General features: G+C 36.1%; 1 protein-coding gene across 1 annotated transcript; it reads right to left on the minus strand.

Moving 5' to 3' along the window:
• Positions 1-1,693: 1,693 nt before the first annotated feature.
• On the minus strand, positions 1,694-9,141 carry CPR14 (cuticular protein 14). Its single transcript, XM_069114808.1, has 4 exons — positions 9,045-9,141; positions 4,152-4,285; positions 2,512-2,789; positions 1,694-2,104 (listed from the first exon to the last, which is right to left on the minus strand). The coding sequence occupies exons 1-4, from the start codon at positions 9,057-9,059 to the stop codon at positions 2,100-2,102; spliced, it is 432 nt and encodes a 143-aa protein (XP_068970909.1). The 5' UTR covers positions 9,060-9,141; the 3' UTR covers positions 1,694-2,099.
• Positions 9,142-16,468: the final 7,327 nt, after the last annotated feature.

The raw sequence follows: 16,468 nt of genomic DNA on the forward strand, positions 1-16,468 counted from the left end.
ATTAATCTCGTGATTTACGGTGATGTTTCGCACACCGTGGACTGGTTTTTTAAAAAAATGATCTGTCAGAGGAAGCACAATTCTAATGAGCGGAAACAGTGGCTTTTGAATATTTCGTACAAAGTATTATACTGTCCGACAGCACAACCCAGGACTTTTCATTGCGACAAGTGCAATTAGTCATCTCTTTATTTAAATATTCGAAGCACTTTAGAGACCGCGTAACTTGTAGAAGGAAAAAAGAAGATTTAAGAAATACGTGTTCCTTTTTTTCTTTTTTTCCAAGTCTGTGAGGCAACGATGGGTCAATGTCGAATGAGTCACGGTTCAACCATGGTTATTAGAAATTTTGTAATTGTTTCACGACCTTTCTCATTCTAACTATCAGTTTGCGTGCTTCGAACGGTTTCAAGTGGTCTTTCGAAACTTCTGTCAAACCTAAATTACGCGAGGACCTAGGGAGAAAAGAATTCTCGATGAGCTAGAATTAGGAATTCCTCTAAAAGATATTAGCAAAAGCGAGGATGTATTGCTTCGAACGTAACAAGCTAGAAATATTTGAAGGATAAGATGATTAATTCTACGAAGAAGACTTATGATTTATAATTTTAAATCGAGTTTGGAGGACAACATGTCCCGCACGAATAACTCGTATTTATGCGATCGTTGCTCTCTCCCAAAGTTAAAGGAAGATTTTACAAACTCGCTATTTCGGTTCTATCAGGTATACGCTGTTATATAATTTCATTTAGGTTCCTAACAATAACTAATTAATGTAAGCATTGACACGCGTTCAAAGTTGTTACTTTAATTAATTAATAGCTTGTACCATTAATGGCATCGACAATGTCTTTCGGTACCTTTCACAGAGTTACTGCTTCGGATCTTCGTTGAAGCTTCCATCACGTTTGCCGCAGAGTTTCGACATGCCCGCTGTCTTGTAATCGATACCCTTCGAACGATAACATTTTCTTCCCGTGATAATTCCCGTGTTTTACTCCTGGGCAAGAAGCAAAATTACGCCTGACTTTTGCAACTCGCGGCTCTGAAATGATGTAAAACGAGCGTGCTACTGTAAAATTTGGCGCGATGATTGGGAACTATTAAATCTCACGTAACAATTAACTTTAAATATGAAAAGAAAATTAGAAATAATTTTCGTATTTTTTTACAATTTTCAAGTACATAACGAGAAAAGGTACGTAACTATAAAATTTAGAATAATATCACCACGAGAGATTTATAGTTTATAGTTTATAATTTATAATTTATAGTATGTTATCGCTTTCGGAGCCAAGTCACAGCAAAATATTATATAAAAATTTATTCGACGTACGTGTTTCTTCAATTAGATATAACGATAGTGTAAAATTACGCATAACTAGGCTTTGTTGTCTTCTTTTTCTTTTTATTTCTCATATTTTACAGCGATTTAATTATTTCACACGTTTTATTTCCGTTTACTATACGGTTTGAAAACACGCAATAAAATTGTATAAAAACTACTTGTAGAAGTTGCCAAGATACAATAATTCAGACCGATTAATTATTTTCGTGATAATCTAGATTATCACCGTATGATGTGATGATGCAGGCCGTTTAATACGTATAAACGAGGGCCATAACACGCTTCAAGAGAAGGAGAAAGGGAAAGTGTGAATTCCTTGAGACAGACAGACAGACAGACAGAAGATTCTTCGGCAAAACGTTTTTATTTATATACAAAAATCACAAGTTAAAGTATACGTATATTATTATGTACTATCGACGCTCGATACGCGTCTTCGCAGCTGCGATGGCGTCGTCGTTTTTTCGCGTTTTACGTTTGTGAAAGCAGCGTGCGCGCATCGGCACGATCCTGTCGTAAACTGTTGAACAGTGCGCATTACTTTCATCTATACAGGTAAGATAAAGAATCTCGAAGTATACAGTTATTATATACCGGCTGGCTCGCGCCTTATTTTTTTCTGTTATGTATAATCCTAGATTAATATACCACACTATATTTATTTTTATGGTCGCATCGAAGGCTCAGGGTCGGTTCTGTCCATGGCAAGCTGGCTCGAAATCAGGTCACGTTTGAGGTATAGTTGGGCTGATTAACCTACGGGACGAGAAACCTGTTAGACTCGATCGTTGGAAAACATATATTTTGACTGTTATAGCCGTACGTCACTGCGTATACTATCACCGAGAAATTTCATTTTAGTCCACGTATCGTTACGATTTATTTCACTCGATTACGAAGTTCGACCGTAATATATAATACAAGCATATGCCAGTAAAGTAGAAAATGTAAAAGCATGCCAAAGAATAAGAAATACTTTTTGTTCTAAAATTGACATTCTGTAAGAATAACCAAAGAAATAAATGAACCGCGCAACGTACAAATTCGAAGCGAATGTAAAATATGAAAATCTATCGTACAGACTCGTTGCGCGCGAAAACGAACAATTTAACCGGAGAACGTAAAAGCGTCGTTAATCATTAGGGTAGGAAAAGAAGACGTACCTCGGCCAGGTGGTCGTGGTTGACCACCGTCGTCTTCTTCTGGGTGAGCCGCGTTCCACTCGAGCGCCCTTTGAATCTCTGGCGGTATCGGTGGTGCCGTGGGGATGTGAGATCCTTGCACTTGGAAGCCATTCTCGTCCGCCACGTACGTGATACTGACTTGCTGACCGTCCGGCGCCGTGTAAGAATCAGAGCCTTGCGAAACAACTGGTGTCTCGTTGTCTACTTGTTTAGGTTGTCCCGATTCTTGGTGACTGATTCCGTTGCTTGTCTCGAAGCTGAACAATAATTTGTAGTTTGATTAACGCTTCATGCTGCTTAATGTCTGCAGCGAAGGCTACGTCCTTTCGGAACAGCAGACTAATGTTTCATCGGTACTACATTTAGCTTCATTAACACGATACCGATGCTGTACTGATGCCGCGTCGGGACGTCGAGCGAAGCTAAATACAACGCTGACGTAACGCTAAAACACTCTTCCAAAGAGACACTTTAAACTTTCATAACTTGGACGGTATTCATTTACGACATTTTAAAGAATGACGCTTTAATTATTTTATCAAACGCTTGTGTCAATATAATGTTATTTAAATATCCGACTAACGAATAACATATATAAATGTTGAAATAAAAAATTTATTCAGCAAAATTTCTTAATCGAATTTTGAACGAACGAACGAATTTGACAAATTGAACGAATTCGATAAAGAGAAGCTGAGCTTCTTTTATCGAATTCGTCGATCTTAAGTATAAAGATGCATGAGTGTAATCGATAATAATTATCATATCAAGAATCCAACGGCGTTAAAAAGAAAAAAAAAAAAGAAAGAGACACAGCATTCTAATTGAAAGAAAAACATTCAGCTCGGTAGCCCGTCACTCCTACCTATGGATAGCTACGTATTTATGCAAAACAGAGATTGCAGTTGGCGACAATGCGAATCGTGTGAATAAACCAGTGCCATTGGACTCAAATACCTGTTATCCTCTGTCTATTGTCTTCGACGTCTATGATTACTTTGTTCGTTACACGTTCGCGTTCTAGCAATGATCAAAGGTCTTGTCTTGACTCGTTACATGGCTAAGTGTCCGGAAGACAATTCAACTTTGAACTCGATTTTCTTTACGCTTTCCGCAAGTTGATCGTTTGTAATCCATGCAACTGATCTGGTATGAAATTACGTTTCTACCGTGGTGAACGAAATAACGATGAGAACGAAATTCTCTCGAAAAAAATAGAAGCTGACTTCGTATTAAATCCTTTAAGTTTTAAGAAATGGCACACGACATTTATCTTATACAAAATATGTTAATGAAGTCGAAACTGAAATTTCTAAAAAGAAATCTAGCTAAGAAAATTTCATTTATTATATTTGCATGTTGCGTATTTGTTTGTAGAAAGCAAAAAATATCGTCCCCGTCTCATTTAAATTAAAAACCTACTATATAATTTCTCTTATACAGATGCTACACCTTTCTATATTTCCTGCGTTGCCCTGACCTACTTTTCTTCTGTAAAACTAGTGTCCTACATTAAGAAATAAAACGACGAGGTAAGTTTGCCGTTAGTTGTAAACCTTTTTGTAAGAAATCAGTTGCAACAAATTACTTCTTTCGATGATGTTCTCCCATGAACTTACTTATTGACGTAAGTGCCGTCAAAGTTGACTTCGAGCTGCTGAGATGTAATTACCGCATCTTTGTCAGCGCCACCGCTAGGTCGTTGAGGAAGAGCTAATATCGCCGTCGTACAAAGTACGACCGCCACTAACACCTGAAACAATCATGTTTCTCGTTAATATCTTTTTCAATTTCGAAGAACTTATATATATATATATACATATAAAATAATCAGACAAAGAAGGAATATGTAGTTAATCGCTGTATCGATAGGAAAGGGAGCGTCGCATCTACTCAAAGTATGAATTTTGTAAAAAGAGGCAAGAATAAAGGCTGTTTTATCGAAAAAATAATTGCCAAGCAATGTGATCGCAGCTACACTGACTACGCTACGAACGGAATATACAAATCGCGCAAAATCTCGCATACCCAACCTGCAATTGTCTTAATTCGATGAATAATCGTATTACGAGCACTCACGTTACACGTTACACGGCGTACATTACAGCAAAGCCATCGTAAATAAGCGCGATCGAGTGAGCGTCGTTCTTGAATTGGCGTCGAAATGGGATTCGCACCAATTAAGTTTAATTGGAATACGAGTTTTTAACTTGCATTGTCTCTCGTGACTGGCAAAGTGGGGTAGCGCCTGGGAAATCCGTAGACCATGAGAAATGCCGATCGCTAACACCATTTGTAAAACCTTTCGTTCAAATATTCATAGAATTCGTGAAAGTAGCGCTTGGCGACGATGGCGTGGCACTGTGTGGTGCGGCTGCAAAGGGCAAGCGAAGACGATAATGTCTAGAGACTGCACGACGCGGTTACATCAGTTGCAAATGACATTATGAAATACAACGTAATGGCAGGACGAAAGCGGTACCCGTGTAATGTGCCCGTTTTTCTCCGCACGACCGTGGAACGTGTAATTTCATTCAAGAATTCCGTCAACCGTGAATCTGCTCGAGGAAAAATTCGCGAATTAAATGTCAGCCCGATCGGATCGCTTTTCATCGTTGACTCTTGTCTTCTACAAGTATGCACGGCCATCTTCATAGATCGTACTCTATACCGGTCTTCGAACACGATGAAACATTTTCACTTCTATTCACCGTTAAACGTACGATCCGACTTTCACAAAATTGTTTCGCGAAATACAGAAATTTTTGCCGACGTCCGTCTGCGACTGCTTAAACTTCCACTCGTGAATGACACCGGCAAATGACAAAATGCTAGTCGTCTAGCAGGATTAAAGATCGAATTACGGACTCGTGGCTCTTATCCCAGTCCGTAACGCGTTTCTAATTACCAATCCCGAGCAACAGCGCCACATCAATGAAACGCTATCCAAGACGAGATTTCATTCTCGTAACAATGTAATCGATATTTCGATTCTCCTTGACCGTATGACCGAGCTGAAACAAGCGATCGCTTCCTACGTGTCGTGTTCACCGCGTAGACAATGGAACGCGCGGAAGGCCAAGCGAAGCCAGTCACCAAGGGGGAGAGGACAAGGAAGGAAATCGAAGAGGTATGCCGGAGTGTACAAGCGGACGTAGCCTGTCTTGATTTTCCTCTCTTTCTCTCGATCGATATCGGCCGTTTTTCGCTCGCGATCCTTTATCACGGCGCGCGATAGAAAGATCTCGATACGAACGAATCGCTACTTGAAATGTTAATTGCACCGGACTCCGTTGTTACGCGGTTCAGTCGCGAAAATGACAAGGCGTGGAAAGTTTCACAAGTGTCGCGCCGAATGAAGGAGGAATTACCAGTGGCGGTAATGATGCGCCGCGTAACGTGCAATCACACGGATTATGAAAGAACCGGAGAGACGTGAAGGCGCTTCTTCTTCTCATTCATAAGGTCAAACGATCACCGAGGGGACCCTGTCTGAGAGGTGCACCGACGCGTTTCGATACGTTCGTTGATTGTCAATTTCGCTCCGCCATCGCTCCGCCATCCGTCGTAGTTGTGCAGTAACGATATTGGTATTGGATTTCGAATCGAAAAACTAATTCAAAACCATTTTTGATCTTCGACGGTGGTACCTTTTTCGTATTTACTTTTATATGCAATCGATGTTTTTGATACGGATGCATATATCTTTCTGTCGAATTTTATTCCTTGTTTTTCATCGAACATTTTCCCTTAGATTTTCTTTCCCTTCTTTTTTTTTTTTGGAAGTTGTGTTTTACGATAAACAACGAAAATAACGAGAATCTATTGTTTCTTTCTAATCAATTTTAGCTATTCAAAACTCACAAATAATACTACTTTGCATTACTTTTTCTGCTGTTTCGTTGATACTTTGTTTCATACTTTACTTACTTGGTAGTCGTTCGTATAGTTACCTATACATTATACATATATAAATGTGTGTGTGTATATATGCGCATATTAAAACTAGTTAAGTCGCCTTCGAAATTAGCTATTATTTTCTTGTCACGACTGCAATAAGCAATCATTTGTAACCTCGATAATGCGGAAGAACGATTTTACACTATTGAGACTCGCGAGAAATTTTATCGTCAACGTGGAAAACATACATAAGATACAAAAGATTTTAGTTAGGATAGCGGAGATTGTTCTTTTTTTTCATAAAAACTATGAATAATATTTCTTTCATTGTTCGATACCCGTTTGTTGAGCGTATTACCTGGCCCAGTTAAATGGCAAAGTGGCGCGAGAGATGACACAATTGGAACGCACGCGTGTGTGCACGTGTACACGAAAGTATTCGGGATGTTCGTTGGTGTCATGCTTTATTCCATCGCAATTGTCCTACCTCGAAGAAAAAGGTGTCGACACGAGTGTAACGTGACGCAATCGTGCTAGTCGTTCGTCGTTCGTAATTGTTATGATAATTCTATTCTTAATTTCACGCCTGTCCTCTGTTCCCTCGTTCGAATTCCGTTAATTTTGATTGTATGCAATCGCAACAGCGATTGCTAATGAAGATCTTCGAACGCCTCCTTTTAAATCCTGCATCGAGAACGAATCGTTGATTTGAAAAAAAAGATACGCATGTAGCGTAAGAGAAGAATAACGAGCTTAGCTTGCCGAGTCTGAATATTTTTCGTATCATTCGTAGAGTATTATTTGTACATGTTTGACTACGAGTTCTATAAATAAAATATATTTTCAGCTCAATTCGATTAACAGGTTCCTTTCAACTATCGTTGCGAGAATATGTTATGTACAATTTCTACAATTTGTTGAGTAAATGAAAAGGAAGGACGATTCTGTTACGAAAAAATGTTTCGAGTGGAATACCTGTGCGTAGAATATTCTTGACAATGTATGTAAAAATATCTTTAGCTCGATGCTAATAAGGTAACAGCGATGCGACGAAGACACTGCTATACGAATAAAAGAGAAAAGGCGTATCCGTATATAAGTGACATAACGACAGCATCAAAGTCGCACGAGCAAGTAATCGGCTTTAAAGTTATCCTGATGTAACACCTATCTAATTCGAAAGCTACATACACGGAGAGAAGGGATACGACTTCTGTCAATAAGCGTACATGAATTCAAGTTTCAAAATTCGATAACGACAGATATTTCGAACGTGAAAATATCGTGACTCGGTATTTTTTTTTTTTTTTACAGAAAAACATAGATATTAAGGCTTATCAATGACCATTTGTTTGTCTCGTTATTTTTATGATAGAACAGTATCGATTAAAGTATTTTAGGTATACGTGCAATTCCATTTGCGCGGCACGAAGATTTTCGCTATCGTTGCAATCACCGAAATGAAGAACAAATTAATACAAAGATTAATAAAATGAACACGTAAAAAATGTCATCCACGTTGCGTGTATTAGTATTGTATTACTGTGGTTATTGTACTATGTAATACGAAATATTTCAAGAATTATAAAAATTAATCGGATCGGTTCACGCGGAACAGCTTTCGTTATCAGCAAACTCAATTCTTACCATATAAATATACAATATTAACATTTATAACACGAATATCGAATTTCGCGGGAACTTCGATGTTACAGGTACATATCCCACTAGTACCGTCGCGTTTCAAGCTTTCTATCCCTTTTATTTTTTAGAAACATATATCGATTGAGAAAACCGTTTCGTTACACGCGCGTTCTGTGTTTATCCTTCGTGTTTTGTTTCATAATACGTAGATAATTTTGATAGCAACGCGGTATGGCGAGTCATTATCGCATTAATGGAAGGCGACACAACAAAATAAAAATTATACAAAATTATACGATTCAAAATACGATATTATATCACTCGGAATAAACGCGAAGGGTTTTCGAATGTTCGTTGCTTCTGTTTTGAAATAACCGTGTTTATCGCTAGCACAACTATTTCATGACGGAATACTCGTTCATTGATCAATCCTATTAATTCAACATTGATTATTCGCATGTACATCGCCGACATATTTCAAGAATAAAATAAGAATAATTGCATAATTCGATCGAAAGTAAAGTCCAAAATTCCAAATAATCAAGAAAGAAAAAATGATTGCTACACCTACTTGAATATTATTTCAGGCTTGTCAAACTACAAAGGAATGAAAGAAGGATATGTAATAGTTATTTCAAAGATATAAGTAACAACGAACAGTGACTTGAAATCAAGTTGTAACCACCTTTAAGCGATATCTCGATATCCATAGATCTTCCTCTGTGCTTATCGTTAGAGTATTACACCGATCGCGGGAAATGTATGCGTAACGAGGGACACGCTACCAACGAGACTAGCCAATTTTTCCCCATAGCCAGCGTAAATCAAAGCTTCGACCCGTGTACCTAACACCGATGGTAATTCACGGCCAAGTTGGTGGCGTTCAAGTGAGAAGACTTATCTCGCCGTATGAAAACCGTGTATCGCGGACTACTGTCGGGCGCGTGTATTACGGACTGAGTACCTACCTTGATAGTGAACATAATCTCTCTGTCACACGGACACCGGTTGAAGCGGTTAGGATGCAGATGGGTTGGTACTTGTGCTTCTTCGTCAGATGCTTCGCCTCTTTATATACACGACCGTAGCAACGTGGTACAGTGAAAGGGGTCATCCCTGCCCTCTTCACAATGCACTTCTTCTGACCAGTGCATCTTCGGAAAAATGTGCTCGGATGAATCGAGGAATTGGAATTTTTTATCTTGACGCTCGATACGTACAACGATGGTCCATGGCCCGTCTATTAATTTCGGTACAGTGAAATTATCCATTATATCACTCGTAACTATGGATGATATCATCCTCATGGCGGATTTATTCTTCGCTCATCCTCCGGAAGAGCAGCGCGTCCAAGAATTTCGGACGTTTCGAGAAACACACGAGGTCCAGAAATCAAGTGACGGCTGTCGCCTTATACATTAGCGAAAAATTGTTTAAAAGTTACTTTTCGACAGTTTAAAGGAATGATTTACGGATGAAACATTTAAGGATTTTAATATCAGATAAAACAAGGTGATCATTAAAATGTGAAAGCAAATTGAAGAAACTTTTTGTGCGTATGGAGCAAGCTGTAAAATTAATTAAATAAAATTATGTCAAATATAATGACCGAAATTAAAATGAAAGATCTTTTTATCAATCAAAAAAAAAAAATGTATTAAAGAATAAATTATTTTATGAACGAAATAAAAAACGAAACATTATTCAAAAGCGATAAAACTTACGCGTATCCGTAATAAATCCGTATAATACAAAGAATAGGTTATTAAACAAAATCGAAATTTTAAGTAATTACTGGAAACAATAAAGAAATAAGGCAGAAGGTGAAAATTCAGAATTAAATAACATACGGTAAAAAATTACCGTGAAAACTGTGTTTCAATGAACAAACCCGAGTTTATGATTCATAGCACAGAATTTTAATTTCAATTTCAATTTCATCGATAGCATCAATTGTGAAATGCAGTAATATAACAGAGAAATACAAACAAGAAATACAAAAGATACGAGAGAAGTAGGAAGATAATTGCCATTTGTTGCAAGGTTCTACCGGATATTTGTTCAGAATTTTTATAAAGTCGAACAAAACAGGCTATGATTGAATGTATGAAGGGATGCAGTGTCTAGGTCACGTACAATTGTGTTAGCTGCGATTATAGAAGAGGAAATCTTCGTTTCCTTGAATCGTTTCTGCACGCATGGCTCATGACACGTTTATACGTATAGATGTACGAGTTATATACATATAGCGTCATTTATTAACATTGCATTTACCTGACGCAATATTAATTTCATTTCGATTACTTTCAAAAGCAATTTCGATATAGAGTTCGCGCTTTGTCATTGCTTTTAGCAAAATTAACACGAATAACAGCGTACTTTAATGTTTGAATAGTAATTAAGAGTTTAAAAATGTTGCAAAAAATAACGAATTGTTATTATAATTTATTTAGCAATTTTTAAATAAAAATATCCATTTCATAATAAATTGAATATTTGAAATAATATGATATTCAAAAGATAGAATTTTGGCTTCTTTTACTTAGAGAATTTATTTAGCAAAAATCTTCGATAATCCAACAAGTGAAAGTCTTTTAGTATCTGAATAAGTAGAAACGACGTAGTCTTTTCACTAGAACTATTTATATCTACTACCTAGATTCCCAGAATTAAAACTTCTTTCTGAGACTTCGTCGATTTAAAATAATATTTAGAAACCTTCTCCCAATCAATCGAAGCGACTTTTAACGACAACGAGATTTAAAAATTGGCAGGAATCAACGTAAAGGGTCAACGCAACTCTTTTCCCTATCGTTGCACTTTGAAGTTTGTTACTTCTGCCGTTCCTTCGTCTTAATTATAAAATATTTTCAATAAGTACATGCTGACATTTAACAACTACCTATCAGCTCTACTATTAACATATTTGCAACGTTTCAAGCACGCGATACCGAAACAAAACTCGGACGAAATAAAAAAAGTAAATTACCCAGAATTTCCCGCGATATTGGAATATCGGTGTTCTAATGCAACGGTCTTTTGCTTAACCCTGACATTTGCGGCGTAAGTTACAATCGGCGATAATGCATTAACGACTATTTGAACGTAATTTTCATAAATTCACCAATAATTGTCTTTCTTGCCTCATCAAGTAGATACGATAATAATTACATATACCTTTTCCTTTAATAGAATCGTAACTTTTCTTGCTTCTTAAGTTACCAAATACAAATCTTCCACCTTCCTCTCATTTACTGTAGAATGAAATATGCGAAGTGAAAATTACATCTAACACAACGATATTTTCTAAATAATATCAAGCAAATTTGGATAAACGTAGCCGAATTATTTATTTATTTGTTAATTGAAAATATATTAACTGATAGAAGATCGATTACGTTTGGATAATAAGAAATTTACCTAATACCGTTAAAAACTGTAATATCGCTTTTAATTGTGCTTTTAATAGAGATTGATTTCCTTTCAAGAATCGCGGTAATTAACGGTATTAATTTAAGTAAACAACGTTTGTAGTTAAAAAATTACAACTTTACGCTTATCTTAAAAATAGCCACATGTTATCTTAGATCAAAGTCCCCACCCGCATGTTATTAAGATGTAATTTCACGTATTCTGTGCATCGGTTTTTTTTCGTCGCCTTGAATAGCACGAGTAATCTGTATGATGCTTCTTCGATTTCTTGTTACGTGATAGATTTGATCTCGTAATGATTAACCGCAACGGATTTTTATTAGTCTTCGTTTCCTGCGGCAGACATGAACATATCTACATGGCAGTATGCCACGAAACAAGAGAAAGGTACATACACACTAGGTATATTGTTTTGTGAACATGAAAATTAATGGTTCGACCATCGATTCGTAACTTAATTATTAGAATTCGCATGAATCCAAGTATAACGAACCGAATTGTCGGTTCCATGGATATATGTATACGTGGTGAATATGGTATGATCGTACGAATGCCCTGTTTGATTGGGAATTGTAGCGAATTCTTAATAAAAGAAATTCACTTTGTAGACACCTTTTTCATTCGTGTAATCTTTTACTTTGTTAATTATTTGCATAGAAATGAAACGTGGGACGGAACATTGAGAACAATGTAAAATATTACGTGTTTGATGATGTCGTAGTAATACCACATTTTTTATGTACATATAAAATCTGATTTTATGTCCAGTGTTTTGTTATTACGCGATTAAATTGAACGATGTAAAGTTTATTAACTTTTGCGTCATAATTTAAAGAATAAATTCTAATACGAGATTAACTAACTGTTTTATTTATATCGTTAGCAATCATCGACGACTTCGCATTATGAATCACTGTTATATCGTTCAGTGATTCGAGGATCGACTCTCGCGACAAAGGCGCATTTTACTTGTATCCGCTTTCGTATTTCTTATCTCGACATGTAAAATCATCTTACCTCGTACAGGCATTTTATATGGGTAATTGACATGCTCGGATAATGCTAATTTCATGTGTATATAAATATCGTAATATGTATTTTCAAAATCGTTGGTAAATAGATTTTAGCAATTATCGTGTTTATTTTATTATCATTCGATGTATATTTCTCTAACATACTTCAGATTTAGAAAACAAGCTCGAAATAAATTGTAAAATAAAGAGGAGAAATTATCATGCGCTATTTAACTACAGACAATTTGTTTAATATTTTCAAATGGTAATAATTTATTATGTAAGTACATTGAGATTTTCTTAATCTGCGTATACGTGAAATTTCCCCGCTATGCTGTTGTTTAAAAAACTTTGAATACAAGTTGCTAAAAATATCATACGAAACTTTAAATAATGAAAACAATAAAATAAATTATATCTTTCATTTCTATTGCTCGTATCTTTCCTGTTTTAATTAAATCGAGAACGATCACAGCTACCAAAGTTGTTCGTTAAATTATTCGATAGAGTCAACGATCAATCACTTTCATCTCTCGTTAGATACATGTTTCGCTGATATCTTACACACTTGTCTTCGTCGTACAACTTTATGCTTTTAAAAATTCGGCGCGCGATCGACGTTGATCGCATAAGGTCAAAACGGGAGCATTCGTTACATAATTTGTCACTGAAATATGTACGGTACGAAATCATCGTGTGGAGGTTTTCGGTGAAATTCATTTGTGACGTTAATGCTGATCGGAGATCTTGATTTGTTATTAATGTTCGGCTTGAATGTACCAGCCTTTCTCGTAGGATTCCACGGCCATATACCGACATTTACATCGTGTCATTCATATGGCGCGACACGACGTCCTACACTATACAATATAGTCATACAGTATGCACGATCCTTTGGAAAACAATCTGCTTCCACGAACTAGGGAAATCGTGTACGCTTAATAAATGTAACAAGTTCATCTATTCAGCTGTTAGACGCAACTAGGCTCCTGGAATGTATACGTCTTTTGAGTGGAAATCATCAGAGCGACAAACGAGGACGCGCAATACCGTGCGCTACTGTTCAGGATGAAAAGCGAAATTAACTCGCCTCATAAGCAGTACGATTTTTACGGTACGTACATATATTAAGTACAAATAAACAATTATTCCTTAAAAATCGAGAAGCCCCACTGTTAATACATCTCACTTGCGTTATAGAAAACAAAAGGAACGGAAACGCATGAAGAATTTCTTATATGTCGGTACATTTTATTTATCATGACTATAACTTGGAATAATATTTTCCATTATATTATATTACATTATTATAATGCCAGTCACTAATCAGATAATATTAATCACTATCCAGTTCAGCAATTGCCGATCGTTAAGTGTTAATAGCTATTTGTATTGGTATTATCTTATCGTTTTAAATTCAGTTCTAAAAAAAGAGCGTTACTTATGGGATGACCTAATAGAATGGTAGGACCTTTTCCTTGAATCGTTGGAGAAACAAATGGGAACGAAGGGTAGACAGAGTATATCTGTTTGAAGATTGAAATGCCAGTGTTTTCAGTCCTTCGCGGCGGTCGACCGCTGCTTTGAAACTAGTCGAACCGCAATTCCGTTTCACGTCAGCCGAGCTTCTTCTTTCTTTTTAATGACAACTGAAAGGTCAGAAAAATACTCGCTATTGTGACAGAAGGTGTGTCATGTAGATGCTCGGGAAGTCTGCGAATGCGCCTTTGATGTTCAACCTATCTATCTATCTATCAGAAACAATGGTGATAATGTGAAACGTATTTATTTATTCATTTAATCTTGAAATTTTCGGAGGAATCATAGCACATTAGATATATAGAATATATGTACATGTATATTTAATATCACAAATATCGGGATCGTAAAAGTAAAGAAATTAGTCAATAAATATTTGTCAGTTATCTTAGTTGCGAATGCAAAGAAGTTAATGAATATTAAGAAAGAAAGAGAGAAAATGTACGTGATATCATTGATGATGAAACTCAGGTACAAAGAGGAGGCGCGGGCCGTTGACGCATAAGCGAGGGAAGATTCTTCTACCTAACAACCCTAGAAAGATTAGGTTACCAACTATGACGAAAAGAAGGCTGATGCTGCTTAAGTTACATGTTATAGAGGATGAGGCAGTAATAAATTTATGTGTGACGCTTAATATCTCGTGATTCTGAATGTTTTCGACAATAGGTAATTTGTATCGCAATAATTCGTTGCAGCAAATCATTTGTGATTTCAATTTTTGCGCTCTTTTTTTCATTAATTCCCATCGGTCTGCTGCCGATGACAGTCAAAAGAAACAACATGCATCGATTGGATGATCCGCTCAAAGGCTCTTCGGTCACAGTAGCTTTTAACAATCAGAGTTAGACTAATTAAAAGTCATAATGTACTTTGAAATGTTAAGTTACGTAGAAAGGGAAGTGGTAAATTCTTTCAATTCGTTTCATATAACAAAATTATAACAGATATAGCAAGCGTATGTAGATATGTAACATCTCTGTAAACGAATATTTTTAAACAAACAATTCGGTTATTTATTTTTCAAATCCATTTTACATCACTTCGTAATTATTTTGTAATATTACCCAATCATATGACTACAGAATTTCTTTAACGACTATATTGCATTCTTCGCTTAGAGATATTTTAATCCATCTTCCCGTATTCGAAAAGTGCAATTTACATTCCATTTCTATTTCAAAGTAGGTATCGATCAAGCGCAACTGCCTAACGAGACTGTACACGCAAGTATGGACAAATCATGCAGCTGTCTATAGCCTGTAGAGTCAGCTGAGAGAAGATGAGACGATCAGGTAAGTTATATACGAATAGATCTTTCGTATACATCATGCAAGTACTAGTATCGACGGATAGGAGCGGATTAATAACAATTATTTCTTATAATACTTTCGATAATCTCTGTTTGAACAAAATGCCATTAATTAATAACTATAAATCCGCAAATAATTCTTGGCTTATGGTAGATTTAATTATTTTTATTCCGTTTCGTTTATTTAAATTCATTCTGTGCGATGTATTTCCAAAGATTATCTCGTTACTCTTTGTAAAGTATATTTAAAAATTATTCGTAAAATAGATACAACATATCGTTTATTTGTCCTCCTTCGTTCGTAACGTTACGGACACGTTGTATGTATATATGTTAATTAGGACCTTGTCCGTCCTACGTTAATTCTTACATCGTTAAAGTTAAAACACCCTTTAAACCAATGGTTTTCGGATACAAGTATTTCATATATACGTTTTTCATACAAAATTAGGGGATACTTTAATTGATATATGAAAAAATTTCATTCCACAGTTCCGTTAAAAAATTTGACGTCCTTCAAATATTTGAAACGCCTCCACTTCCGGAGCAAACACATACCTACACTGCGTAATCACTCATTTGGAAGAAAGAAGTTATTAATACACAGTTTTCATATTGAAGATATGAAATATTGAACATAACATTATACATAACATTACATACATAACATAACATGACATTATACATAACATTACATACATAACATAACATAACATTATACATAACATTACATACATAACATAAAATTATACATATGAAATATTGTACATATTGAAAATAACTTAAAAATTATAATTCTGATTAAAGTAAACTACTATATATGTGTAAACGATAACTCTCCGGAACTACCTACGGTATCAAATTCTACTGGAAAACCTATACGAAAATAAAAAACGACGCAATAGTATCCAACCTAACAAAGTGATTTTATTATCCGCGAGGTATAATCGCGGTATAGAAAAAAAAAGGATCTCCGTGTTCCGGGATCGAATTCCGTCTGAATACGCCCCTGTTCGCAGGCGTATTAGCTGTAATGCTAAACGCAGACACCTCGAGGCATGACGTAGCGCCCCATAGAAACGGCTACGTGCCATAG

This window comes from Bombus flavifrons, chromosome 6 (assembly GCF_040668555.2).
Source record: "Bombus flavifrons isolate JBK064 chromosome 6, iyBomFlav1_principal, whole genome shotgun sequence".
Classification (NCBI taxonomy): domain Eukaryota; kingdom Metazoa; phylum Arthropoda; class Insecta; order Hymenoptera; family Apidae; genus Bombus; species Bombus flavifrons.